At 43.0% G+C, this 14434-nt stretch overlaps 1 protein-coding gene across 1 annotated transcript in view; it reads right to left on the bottom strand.

The window, feature by feature from the left end:
* LOC106609243 (myoD family inhibitor domain-containing protein) overlaps nt 1–8076 on the bottom strand; it is a 32995-nt gene extending 24919 nt beyond the window's left edge. Inside the window, exons 1-3 of the mRNA XM_014207805.2 lie at nt 7808–8076; nt 7361–7523; nt 5365–5493 (exon numbers count right to left, since the gene is read on the bottom strand). Coding sequence (XP_014063280.1) covers nt 5365–5493; nt 7361–7454 — 223 coding nt within the window. The 5' untranslated portion in view covers nt 7455–7523; nt 7808–8076. The remainder of the gene's footprint in view (nt 1–5364; nt 5494–7360; nt 7524–7807) is intronic.
* Between the last annotated feature and the right edge of the window lie 6358 nt (nt 8077–14434).

Below are 14434 nucleotides of genomic sequence, written 5' to 3'. Positions count from 1 at the left end.
CTACATCAATACTGCAAATTGAATTGAGACCCTAATTTTCAGTTTGAAGGTGAGGATTGCACTGTTCTTCCCAAAGCAAGAACGCAATAAATGTGATTCCACATTTCATAATATTTTTTGTGCCCCATGGGGGATTTGAACTTACACCGCAGGTGGCAATAGATAAAGAACTCAGTGCCTTACCACTGTGAGCCAACTGTCCAGAGCCTAATATACTCGCAATGCACAGAATTGTATTATCCATGTTTGCCAGTTGACTTCTGGTAAGTATGTTTTGGTGAGAAAGTGTTGGGATCAGGTACAACTAAGTTTACCCACCGACAAAATTATTATTTAGGAGCATCCCCCCACCCACAACTTCACCTGAATGCATTCTTTTTGGGGGGAAGGGGTTGGGCAAAGGTTGAAATTGGGGTTGAAGTTACCCTTTAAGACAAACACAAAACGTTCAAATAACAAGCGCCAGATTTTCTGTTTTGATTCAGGCTAATACAAAACAACAGACCAAGACAAATCACATGCAGCCTAGGGCACCCAACAAGTTGGAAATCGGACAGAGGGATGAAAGAAAAAAGGAATAATTTGGCACTCTGTGGTCAGTCAGATGATTTCCTGCTTCAGTAAGTGAGGGCTTCATTAGAAAAAAAACAGACCAGTTCAGTGTTCATCAGCTCCTTGCCCTGGATATCCAACATTGCATTCTGTAAGCTAACTGTATATTCAAAAGATTTCCATTCAATTTGCTAAACAGAACCTCTATACACAGATTAGGTTTTTATCATTATTTGAAGTGACTAAGACATGTTCCTGTACCTTTCCCTCAAAAAGAGATTTTTCGTCTCCCTCACTTTCATATTCCCCAAACACCCAGTCTGTGGGGGGTGACTACAACTACTACATTAAAACTGTTGTCACAGACTTCTTTATTTTTTTGTAGATGAAAGTGATGCATTTTACTTGCCAGTAGTGCAGCACACCATACATTACACTACATTTTATTTCCCCTTTATTTAACCAGGTAGGCCAGTTGAGAACAAGTTCTCATTTACAACTGCGACCTGGCCAAGATAAGCAAAGCAGTGTGACAAAAAACAACAGAGTTGCACATAGGATAAACAAAAGTAGTCAATAACACAATAGAAAAATCTATATAGTGTGTGCAAATGGACTAAGGAGGTAAGGCAATAAATAGGCCATAATAGCAAAGTAACTACAATTCAGCAAATTAACACTGGAGTGATAGATGTGCAGATGATGATGTGCAAGTAGAAATACTGGTGTGCAAAAGAGCAAAAAAAGTCAATAAAAACAACATGGGGATGAGGTAGGTAGTTGGGTGGGCTATTTACAGATGGTCTATGTACAGCTGCAGCGATCGGTGAGCTGCTCAGATAGATGATGCTTAAAGTTAGTGAGGGAGATATAAGTCTCCAACTGAAGCGATTTTTGCAATTCGTTCCAATCATTGGCAGCAGAGAACTGGAAGGAAAGGCAGCCAAAGGAGGTGTTGGCTTTGGGGATGACCAGTGAGATATATCTGCTGGAGCACGTGCAATGGGTGGGTGTTATGGTGACCAGTGAGCTGAGATAAGGCAGAGCTTTACCTAGCAAAGACTTATAGATGACCTGGAGCCAGTGGGTCTGACGACGAATATGTAGAAAGGGCCAGCCGACGAGAGCATACATGTCGCAGTGGTGGGTGACATATGGGGCTTTGGTGACAAAACGGATGGCACTGTGATAGACTACATCCAGTTTTCTGAGTAGAGTGTTGGAGGCTATTTTGTAAATGACATCGCCGAAGTCGAGGATCGGTAAGATAGTCAGTTTTACGAGGGTATGTTTGACAGCGTGAGCGAAGGAGGCTTTGTTGTGAAATAGGAAGCCGATTCTAGATTTAATTTTGGATTGGAGATGCTTAATATGAGTCTGGAAGGAGAGTTTACAGTCTAGCCAGACACCTAGGTATTTGTAGTTGTCTACATATTCTAAGTCAGAACCGTCCAGAGTAGTGACGCTAGTCGGGCGGGCGGGTGCGGGCAGCGATCGGTTGAAGAGCATGCATTTAGTTTCACTAGCGTTTAAGAGCAGTTGGAGGCCACGGAAGGAGTGTTGTATGGCATTGAAGCTCGTTTGGAGGTTTGTTAACACAGTGTACAAAGAAGGGCCAGATGTATACAGAATGGTGTCGTCTGCGTAGAGGTGGATCAAGGAATCACCCGCAGCAAGAGCGACATCATTGATATATACAGAGAAAAGAGTCGGCCCGAGAATTGAACCCTGTGGTACACCCATAGAGACTGCAAGAGGTCCGGACAACAGGCCCTCCGATTTGACACACTGAACTCCGAGTAGTTGGTGAATCAGGCGAGGCAGTCATTTGAGAAACCAAGGCTGTTGAGTCTGCCAATAAGAATACGGTGGTTGACAGAGTAGAAAGCCTTGGCCAGGTCGATGAAGATGGCTGCACAGTACTGTCTTTTATCGATGGCGGTTATGATATCGTTTAGTACCTTGAGCGTGGCTGAGGTGCACCCGTGACCAGCTTGGAAACCGGATTGCACAGCGGAGAAGGTACGGTGGGATTCTAAATGGTCAGTGATCTGTTTGTTAACGTGGTTTTCGAAGACTTTAGAAAGGCAGGGCAGGATTTTTACCTTTATTTAACTAGGCAAGTCAGTTAAGAACAAATTCTTATTTGGATGGATATAGGTCTGTAACAGTTTAGATCTAGAGTGTCTCCCCCTTTGAAGAGGGGGATGACCGCGGCCACTTTCCAATCTTAAGAAATCTCAGACGATACGAAAGAGGTTGAACAGACTAGTAATATGGGTTGCGGTCAATGATGGCGGATAATTTTAGGAAGAGAGGGCCCAGATTGTCTAGCCCAGCTGATTTGTAGGGATCCAGATTCTGCAGCTCTTTCAGGACGTCAGCTGTCTGGATTTGGGTGAAGGAGAAGCAGGGGGGGCTTGGGCCAGTTGCTGCAGGGGGTGCAGAGCTATTGGCCAGGGTTGGGGTAGCCTGGTGGAAAGTGTGGCCAACCATCATCCAAAATTCCACGACCATCACAACCCTACCTACACCTGCTAGCTACAGTAGCTACCTTGGTTTGACAAGTTCTCGCTTCAAAATCCTTTTTCAAAGCTGCTCCGGTAAACAAACCAATGGCAAGTCATTAGCGTAAGACCGAAAAGGCGCCCTGGTACAGTTGAACATCCTAGAAACAAAGAGCTACTGTGTCAGAATGTAAACAATCCTCTAACCACAACTACATGGATGGAAGCAATCAGGTTGTTGTTGTTATTAGCGTTGCCGGACACCACACTCTCCTTATGAAGTGGCAAACACAAGAGGGTTTTAGAGGAGTTAGAGTTGCTGCTTTTTCTGATTCTACTGTTGTACTATTCGGTACCTGTAATGTGGATAATCAAGTCTGTTTCAAAACGATAAATCTTGAGGTAATGAGATTTTCTTTTGCCAAGAGGCTAAAGCAGTGTGATTTAAGTGTACAATATTGCTTTCTGGATAGAACAGAACAGGTTGTTTCTATTATCACAGTTCCAACTCAGTGGGACTCAGAGTTGTAAATAGGGTGTGACATGTACTTTCCATTCCAAAAAAAAATGGAATTTATTTTAGTTTCCCCTATTCTTTCTGCTGAACAAAAGGGCACAATGATGCATGAGGAAGCGTTTACATTGCTTAACCCTTTACACTTGTGGGAATTGAAATGTTTTATAGAAGAAATATGAAATGCATAACCATTGTAGCAGTTGAAAGGGAAGAGTTTGGCGACAATTATTCAACTAAAGGTGAGGATACAACAAGTTCACCAGACAAGACTGAATCCAACCATTACACTTGATTTTCTATACATTTTGCCGCATTTGTTGATAATGAAATCTGAAAATACACTGGAGACATTCAGTAACATGATAAGACTATTCCTGGAAAATGTGGGGTCAGTGCATCATAAGACAAACAAATGACAGGGGTTTGGTTGAGTACTAACTGGTGAACTCAAGTGGCCACACACACCTCTCAAAGTGTGCACAATTTCTAAGCAATTTCAATGCACTTTTATGATTCAAAGAACAGCTTTCAACTCTTCTTGTCGAGTGCGGTGCTCAAGTTTAGAACGCCTGTCTGTCGAAATCCATACAGCGCTGTGAAGCACATAGCCAGAGCGCTGACGTCATGTATAGCATATTACTGTACAGACACTATGTTCCAATTTAGACGCTTGTTAGTGACATTTTCAACCCATATACTGGAATGAGTTTAAGAAACAAACAAGTGTGTATCACCTTAACTGCAAAATAACCACAGATTGCTTTGCTGTTGCTATGGCCCCTTCTCTCCTTTCATTAGTAACTGAATCTTTCAGCCGGGTAGCATATTTACATTTTAGTCACTTAGTACAGGGTTTCCCAAACTCGGTCCTGGGGGCCATCCCTGGGTGCACATTTTGGTTTTCCCCTAGCACTACACAGTTCATTCAAATAACCAACTCATCATCAAGCTTGGATTATATGAATCAGGGCCCCCACCAGAGAGTTTGGGACACACTGATTTAGCAGACGCTCTAATCCAGAGCGATTTACAGTTAGTGCACTCATCTTAAGATAGCTAGGTGGGACAACCACATATCAGTCAATAGTACATTTTTCCTCAAAGTAGCTATCAGCAAAGTCAGTGCTAGTAAGGGAGATTTCTTTTCACAAATAAGGAGAACTAAGCATGTTATCTGCTTCACTCTAAATATGGCTACAGTGCAAACACACTAAAACACTATACGTGCCTTCTAAAATGATTTAAGTGCACTGAAAGCTGAAACAAGTGGGCCTAGACAGTCAAAGCCAAACCACAACAGGATTTCCTCACTCACACTACAGAAAGCTGAAGGGTTGGAAGAGCAACCAGGAGGAAACATGCCAACTATTCGTCATTACAGCAGAATGAGAGAACGTGCATGTTACTTCATCCCATCTTGCCATTACTCTCAAACTGGGAGGGTGACTTTTCAGAGGGACCATCTGTCAATGGGCATACGTCACTCTGCCACAGGGCCTAGCAGTGACAAGTGTTGATTGATGATGCCAGCTTATGACAAGTCCGAAGGTCCTGACAGAACATGGTCATGACAAAAACATTACTCAGGTAAGATAGCTGGGCTTGGCTACTGCACAAGGCTATACATGTTTAGAGTATTTCTGTCGCTATGTCATTGTTTCTATCAATGTGTACAGTACAATTGTTAGGCATAGTGTTTTGTGTGGATCCCATTAAAGTAACAGATGAGGATCTGGGCAAACACGTAATACCAGGATTTCCTGAGGAGCCCCTCATTGTAACACTTACTTCGAACAGGGTCACAATAGGTAGGGTTTTCCCCCGTCACGTGACTTTGTACTTCAGTGGACGTGCCTCTGGGACACGATGTTCTGGATGGGTTTGTAGTTTCAGATGATTCGTTACTGCCACAAGCATCTAGGATCAAAGTACACAACATAAGAAATTGAACACCTGTTTAGCCTAAAAAGAAGGGGGGAGGGAGAGCGCGACAAACAGATTGTTTGCATGCCCTCCCATTGAACAACTCAACTGGTCAAAATAAAGTTGCATTATGTACTTCTACTCAGAAACAGATGTAAATGGTGAGGAGAAGGTCAACTTCGGTGGACGTAATACTAATATCAGGGACAGAAGGACAAGCCAAGCCAGGGCTGCCTTATTTTTGCCAGAGAAAACATTGTCCCTTTCCTTTCCTTTGTCGAAAGGTTTCACAACAGAGTCGGGAGCAAGGCGGTTCAGGTAAAAGCCAATGCCAGATTTCTGGATCTAATTTTCTCTACTCCTGGGTGTACACTACCTGCCAAGGTTTATACAACCATAAAAACAGCATTCATCTACACTGAAAAACGTATGTAGGTAAAAACCTGCTCCAATAACTATGCAAAAGGTCAGCCCATCTCTCTGAGTGACGTTATTAGTACTATGTGATCCCTCATCAAATACTGTACATTAAATGATCATTGCAAGAGTGCCGTCTCCATTCCTGCTATGTTTAGCCAATAGGCTACAACAACAACAAAAAACATCTACAATGCCTTTATGACATACAAAAAGAAAGGAGGACCAAGGCACTCTTCATACAATTAATTAAAATGCCTTTATTTGTATGGCATGCCCAATGGAAACAAAGTCTTACATTTCTCATGCGTTTAGGCTGCGTGGCTTTCGTCAGGGAATCTTTATGACATAGTTGAAAAAACAAATTCCTGTTTGCTTCAGACGGATCCTGTTTTTTTTTTTTCTTCTTCGTTTTATGTTTTGGTTGTAATCATAGCCCTTTTCATGTTGTTTTGTTCTGGAAAAGAAGGTGACGAATGGCTCAGCACAACATGGCAAATGTTATTTTCCTTAGCCGGATGATGTATTTGTTGCAGGCCTGTAATGCTGTCGCTCTGTTTAGTAAGCAATGGCAGATAGATAAATGAGCCACAGTGGCTCTAGAGATATGGCCCAATCTTAGCCAGAGGCAGGGGCTGATAGATGGCAAGTCTTTAGTCTTGGTGTGACTCCCTCCCTCTCAGATCGATGCACACTTACAGTAGCAGTGTGTGATGCATCGCTGTATTTAGTGATTACAGTTAGAAATAAATTAGCCTATTCTCAGAACATCTACAGCCTCCTGAGAGAGGGGAAATCCAGTCTTAACTGAGAAAGGCTTTGAAGGTCCAGCGGAAATCCATTTGCCACCCGTCCCTGTGATTGCTTACTCTGTCCTACTTTGCTATTTTTGACAGTGCTGTAATGATGCTTGGTATAAATAGGATGGGTAACGGTTCAGTGGCTGTTTGAAAGAAGAAGGGGGGAAAAAAACGGGGCCAAGCTTATTTTACATGTTATAATCTAACGGGCAACTAGAAAGTTAATTAAAAACTATAATTGGCTGTGGTTCCTGCTAATAGTCACCAAGGCGTTCCTTCAATCTTTATTGTGAAATAATGAAAACATTATCATGCCTAATGCTGGTGTATAGCTACTGATGTCTGGCAAAACGACAGGAATATAATTTAGAGGGAATGGGTTCATGTTGGTTGTTATTATTGTTCTGAGTGAACTGATGGATTCTGACATGCAAGGAAAACAAGATCATGATTTCAATGATGACTAATTTTCCATCTTGACCAAGTTATTATTGATGGAATATTCCATCAATGGTAAATTTCCAACAGTGTTAATTGAAAGTGGAAGAGATGTAGAGCATAAGTACAACACCTTCACCAAATAAATAAACAACATTTGCATAACAGTCATGTTGTCAGCCCTTATATGCAGTATAATGTCATACCGTGAGAGTTTGGGAGAAGAGGACTTGTCTCCTGTTGAAGGTTCTTCCCTGGCCCAGCAGGCCCTTCCAGAGGTAAGACGGTCTCAGTGGACATGAGACAGTCCTCTTGGAGTGATACACGACAGATAAAGATGAGCCTCCTTTTCCTCCTTAGTCCTCAATCCTGGGAATGTGAATGTGGACTTGAGTAACAAACTACCACTCAAGTTAACGACAATGAGCAAGTTACTGGTTCTCTCTCATAGAGATGTGGTTTGAGTGACGTCAAACCACAATATGTCGTTAAAAGTAAGTGGAATTTTCCCACTTTACTGCCTTACAGAAACTATAGAAACGGAAAGGAAATCTGCAACTAAGTCGTTTAAATGTATAAATATGGTTATTTATTATCGAATAAATCATAAGCAAAACTATGTAAACATGCATAATAACTTTGTTGATAAGTACCTTACAAACATGACAACTCCCTGTCTCAAGTTTGACTTATTCCCATCCCTCCTCCATAGTGAAACGCCTTCTCGTTGGAAAATTCCGCACGAGTTGTAAATTCAAATATCTCCAAAGTTATCAATACGTTTCCAATGATTCCGTTTATCGCGCTATTCGCGCGGGAAAAGTTGAAATATTACTCCTAATGTCATCGACATTCTGCTGGTAAGCTTGAAAAAAGTTTGGACTAAAACATTTTCATCATATCCGGATTCCGAAAGCTACTCGCGCATGCTCGGCCAGCTGCAGAAATTAGAGAGCTCGTGTGCAGTGTGTCTAAGGACCATGGGAAAATGTTGGAGAAGTAAACTTTGACGTGTAAACTATTGCCACTTGACTGTATCCTAAACAAAGTGTCCTCAAAGTATAGCTGCTGCTTATTTGCTCTGAATATTATTACCTATCATTATCTTGATGTCCATCGATGCACCTTGTCCAATAATGTGGCAGAGCCACAGTGGCCACTTGCATCCTCCAAGTCATCACACAACTCAAATCGTTTTTATTTAACTATTAGGCTGATCACTACTGACGTTATAAATTTATTGAAGAGTACTTAAAAAAAATTACTTGCATGGACTATGTGTGCTGTAATAGTGTTTAAGATTATTTTTGACTTACTACCTCATCTCTGTAACTCACACATACAAGTAAGGTCCCTCAGTCAAGCAGTGCATTTCCAATACAGATTCAACCAGAAAGACCTGGGAGATTTTCCAATGCCTCACAAAGAAGGGCACCTATTGGTAGATAAATATACAGTACCAGTCAAAAGTTTGGACACACCTACTTATTCCAGGGTTTTTCTTTATTTTGGCTATTTTCTACATTGCAGAATAACAGTGAAGACATCAAAACTATGAAATAACACATATGGAATAATGTAGTAAACATTTTTTTTTTAAACAAATCTAAATATTATATATTTAAGATTCTTCAAAGTAGGCCTCCGTTGCCTTGAGGACAGCTTTGCACACTCTTGGCATTCTCTCAACCAGCTTCATGAGGTAGTCACCAGAAATGCATTTCAATTAACAGTTGCGCCTTGTTAAAAGTTAAATAGTGGAATTTCTTTCCTTCTTAATGCATTTAAGCCAATCAGTTGTGTTGTGACTAGGTAGGGGTGGTATACAGACGATAGCCCTATTTGGTAAAAGACCAAGTCCATATTATGTCAAGAACAGCTCAAATAAGCAAAGAGAAACAACAGTCCATCATTACTTTAAGACATGAAGGTCAGTCAATGCGGAACATTTCAAGAAAGTTTCAAGTGCAGTCGCAAAAACGGTCAAGTGCTATAATGAAACTGGCTCTCAAGAGGACCGCCACAGGAAAGGAAGACCCAGAGTTACCTCTGCTGCAGAGGATAAGTTCATTAGTTACCAGCCTCAGAAATTGCTGCCCAAGTAAATGCTTCAGAGTTCAAGTAACACACACATCTCAAGATCAACTGTTCAGAAAAGACTGCATGAATCAGGCCTTCATTGTCAAATTGCTGCAAAGAAACCACTACTAAAGGACACCAATAATAAAAAAGAGACTTGCTTGGGCCAAGAAACACGAGCAATGGACATTAGACCAGTGGAAATCTGATGAGTCCAAATTTGAGATTTTTGGTTCCAACCGCCATGTCTTTGTGAGACGCGGAGTGGGTGAATGGATGATCCCCGCATGTGTGGTTCCCACCGTGAAGCATGGAGGAGGTGGTGTGATGGTGTGGGGGTGCTTTGCTGGTGACACTGTTGTGATTTATTTAGAATTCAAGGCACATTTAACCAGCATGGCTACCACAGCATTCTGCAGCGATACGCCATCCCATTTTGTGCTTAGTGGTACTATCATTTGTATTTCATCAGAACAATGACCCAACACACCTCCAGGCTTTGTAAGGGATATTTGACCATGAAGGAGAGTAGTGGAGTGCTGCATCAGATGACCTGGCCTCCACAATCACCCGACCTCAACCCAATTGAGATGGTTTGGGATGAGTTGGAGCGCAGAGTGAAGGAAACGTGCTCAGCATATGTGGGAACTCATAAGCGTCATAAGCGCCATTGTAGGTAGTGGACCAAAACGCAGCGGGTATATTGTGTAAGGTGCTCAGACTATACACGGAAACAACCACCTTATAAACACAAGAGAAAATTAACCCACTTAAATATGGCCTCCAATTAGAGGCAATGACAACCAGCTGCCTCTAATTGGAGGTCGTTCCAAAACCCCAACATAGAAGTAGAAAACCTAGATAAACACATAGAAATAGAAAATATAGAACATAAACCAAAAACCCAGAAACAAACAAAACAAACACCCTCTGCCATGCCCTGACCACACTAAAATAACAAACAACCCCTTTTACTGGTCAGGACGTGACAGTACCCCCCCCCCAAAGGTGCAGACCCCGGATGCACCGAAACACAAAACCCCTCAAAAAATAACCCCAAACTAAAGGGAGGGAAGGGAGGGTGGCTACCGTCACCGACGGCTCCCGTGCTACACCCCCCCTCCCAAATCCTCCAACTACGGAGGTGGCTCAGGCTCCGGCTTTAGTCCCCATCCTATCCTGCCCACCCCCCTTGAAGGCTCATGGCTTTAGACCACTGCTAAAGGCTCTGGGCTAAGGTGCGTCGCTGAAGACCTCGGGCTGAGGCGCGTCGCAGGAGACCTCGGTCTGAGGCACGTCGCTGGAGACCTCGGTCTGAGGCGCGTCGCTGGAGACCTCGGGATGAGGCGCGTCGCTGGAGACCTCGGGCTGAGGCGCGTCGCTGGAGACCTCGGGCTGAGGCGCGTCACTGGAGACTCAGGGCTGAGGCGCGTCTCTGGAGACTCAGGGCTGAGGCGCGTCTCTGGAGACTCAGGGCTGAGGCGCGTCTCTGGAGACTCAGGGCTGAGGCGCGTCTCTGCAGGCTCCGGACTGTGGGCCGTCTCTGCAGGCTCCGGACTGTGGGCCGTCTCTGCAGGCTCCGGACTGTGGGCCGTCTCTGCAGGCTCCGGACTGTGGGCCGTCTCTGCAGGCTCCGGACTGTGGGCCGTCTCTGCAGGCTCCGGACTGTGGGCCGTCTCTGCCGGCTCCGGAATGTGGGTCGTCTCTGCCGGCTCCGGACTGTGGGCCGTCTCTGCCGGCTCCGGACTGTAGGACGTCGCCGGAAGCTCTGGACGGGGAACTGTCGCCGGAAGCTCTGGACGGGGAACTGTCGCCGGAAGCACTGGACGGGGACTGCGCACTGAAGGCCTGATGCGTGGGGCTGGCTTTGGAGGCGCCAGACTAGTGACACGCACCACAGGGCTAGTGCGAGGAGCAGGAACAGGACGTACTGGACTGGGCAGTCGCACGAAATAGAAAATATAAAACGTACACCAAAAACCCCGAAACACACAAAACAAACACCCTCTGCCACGCCCTGACCACACTAAAATAACAAACAACCCCTTTTACTGGTCAGGACGTGACATCAAGACTGTTGGAAAAGCATCCCAGATGAAGCTGGTTGAGAGAATGCCAAGAGTGTGCAAAGTTGTCATCAAGGCGAAGGGTGGCTACTTTGAAGAATCTCAAATATAACAAATATTTTGATTTGATGAACACTTTTTGAGTCACTACATGATTCCATATGTGTTATTTCATAGTTTTAATGTCTTCGCTATTATTCTACAATGTAGAAAATAGTACAAAATTAAGAAAAACCATGGAAAAAGTAGGTGTGTCCAAACTTTTGACTTTTACTGTATATATATTTTTAATGCAGATATTGAATATCCCTTTGAGCATGGTGAAGTTATTAATTGATGAACTTTGGAGGGTGCATCAATACACACAGTCACTACTAAGATAAAGGCATCCTTCCTAACTCAGTTGCTGGAGAGGAAGGAAACCGTCTTTTGGATGGGACGTTAAACGAGTGTCCTGACTCTCTGAGGTCACTAAAGATCCCATGGTACTTGTTGTAAGAGTAGGGCATAGGAGGCTGCTGAGGAGAGAACGGCTCATAATAATGGCCGGAACGGACCAAATTACTTTTTATTATGTACTTGATACCATTCCACCGATTCCGCTTCAGTCATTACCACGAGCCCTTTCAACCCAATTATGGTGCCACCAACCTTCCCAATCTGGCCCTCATACCATCATGGCCACCTAAGCATCCCCAGATTCCAATTTGCTCATTCATCCGCCTACTCTTCCCTGTAACTATTCCTCATGCCATTCCTGTAAATGAGAATGTGTTCTCAGTCAACTTACCTGGTAAAATATGGATAAAAAATAAAAAAACGCTCAGGGATTTCACCATGAGGCCAATGGTGACGTTAAAACAGTTACTGAGTTTAATGGCTGTGATAGGAGAAAATTGAGGGTGGATCAACAGCATTGAACTTACTCCACAATACTAACCTAAATGACTGAGTGAAAAGTAGGAAGCTTGTACCGAATAAAATATTACAAAACATGTATCCTGTTTGCAACTAGGCACTATAGTAATACTGCAAAAAATTTGGCAAATAAATGTACTTTTTTTTACATTTTAGCAGACGGTCTTATCCAGAGCGACATACATTTCTTTTTTTTTTTTTTTTTTCTCTGTACTGATCCCCTGTGGGAATCGAACCCACAACCCTGGCGTTGCAAACACCATGCTCTACCAACTGAGCCACACGGGACTACTTTTTATGCTGAATACAAAGCGTTATGTTTAGGACAAATCCAACACAACGCATCACTGAGTAAAACTGTTGATATTTTCAAGCATGATGGTGGCTGCATCATGTTATGGGTATGCTTGTCATCGGCAAGGACTAGGGAGTTTTTTAAGATAAAAAGAAACGGAATAGATCTAAGCACAGGCAAAATCATAGAGGAAAGCCTGGTTCAGTCTGCTTTCCAACAGACACTGGGAGACAAATTCACCTTTTAGCAGGACAATAAACTAAAATACAAGGCCAAATATACACTTGAGTTTCTTACCAAGACGACATTGAATGTCCCTGAGTGGCCTAGTTACAGTTTTGACTTAAATTGATTTGAACTGGATGTCTATCAATGATCAACAACCAACTTGAAAGAGCTTGAAGAATTAAAAAAATTATTATGTGCAAATATTGTACAATCCAGGTGTGCAAAGCTCTTAGAGACGTACCCAGAAAGACTCACAGCTGTAATCGCTGCCAAAGGTGATTCTAACATGTATCGAATACGTATCTAATCAAGATATATTAGTTACATTAAAAAATTAAAAATGTTTTTACAAATGTTATAATTTATCTTCCACTTTGACAGAGTATTTTGTGTAGATCGTTGACAAAAAAAGTCTATAAAAAAACTATTTTAATCCCACCTGGTAACACAACAAAATGTGGAAAAAGTCAAGGGGTGTGAATACTTTCTGAAGGTGCTGTATTCTCCTACTTTGAAGGGGTAAGAGGGGCAGGCTCTAGTTGAGATGATCCTATCTGCCAATCAGAGCTGTGTATGTAAATATATGTTAAAGGTAGTCCTAAAGAATAAGCCAACAGACCACTTCAACTACAATAACATTCTCAGTAACGGTTACAGAAAAAAAATGAATCTTGCTATGACTTTGATATCTTGTTGTTTATCTACCTTGAACGCACTGTGCGTCGCTCTGGATAAGATTTACTGTTGAACGACCAAATGTAAATGTAAAAACAACACTTGCAAAGCATGTTTGGTATTATTCTAATAAGCCCCTCCCCCAAACAAGTCCACATTTTGTTGTTTCTGACCAGACTAAATCCGAACGAATCATTGACGTCTAGGCTATGGTTCACAAGTTTGAACAGTAGAGTACAGTACTGTACGGTATGGTACGGTACAGTAGAGTGTTATCACTGGGGCCAATATCCCTGCCATCCAGGACCACCATGCCAGGCAGAGTCAGAGAAAGGCCTAAAAAATTGTCAAAGACTCCAGCCACCCAAGCCATAGAATGTTCTCTCTGCTACCACATGGCAAGCTGTACCAGTGCACATAGTCTGAACCCAACAGGAACCTGAACAGTTTCTACAGTCAAGCCATAAGACTGCTAAACAAGACTTCTAAATAGCTAATCAAATGGATACGCTGACTACCTGCACAAACTCTCTTGCACTGACTCTATGCACACACTGGACTCTACCCACACACTCAAACATACTTATACTGACACCCCAACACATACATACACACACTACAAACGGCCACACACACACACACATAACATGTGCACACACACATACTTACAAACACACACACACACGCTGCTGCTACTGTCTATTATCTATCCTGTTGCTTAGTCACTTTACCCCTACCCACAGTGCATATTCAGACCCTTTACTCAGTACTTTGTTTAAGCATCTTTGGCAGTGATTACAGCCTTGAGTCTGCTTGAGTATGACGCTACAATCTTGGCCTGTTTTTGGGGAGTTTTTCCCATTCTTCTCTGCAGATCCTCTCAAGCTCTGTCAGGTTGGATGGGGAGTGTCACTTCACAGCTATTTTCAGGTCTCGCCAGTGATGTTCGATCGGGTTCAAGTCCGTGCTCTGGCTGGGCCACTCAAGGACATTCAAAGACTTGTCCCAAAGCCACTCCT

This window comes from Salmo salar, chromosome ssa07 (genome assembly GCF_905237065.1).
Source record: "Salmo salar chromosome ssa07, Ssal_v3.1, whole genome shotgun sequence".
Classification (NCBI taxonomy): Eukaryota; Metazoa; Chordata; class Actinopteri; order Salmoniformes; family Salmonidae; genus Salmo; species Salmo salar.
Note: the sequence above shows the minus strand (reverse complement) of the source record. Positions and strands in the feature narration are given on the sequence as shown.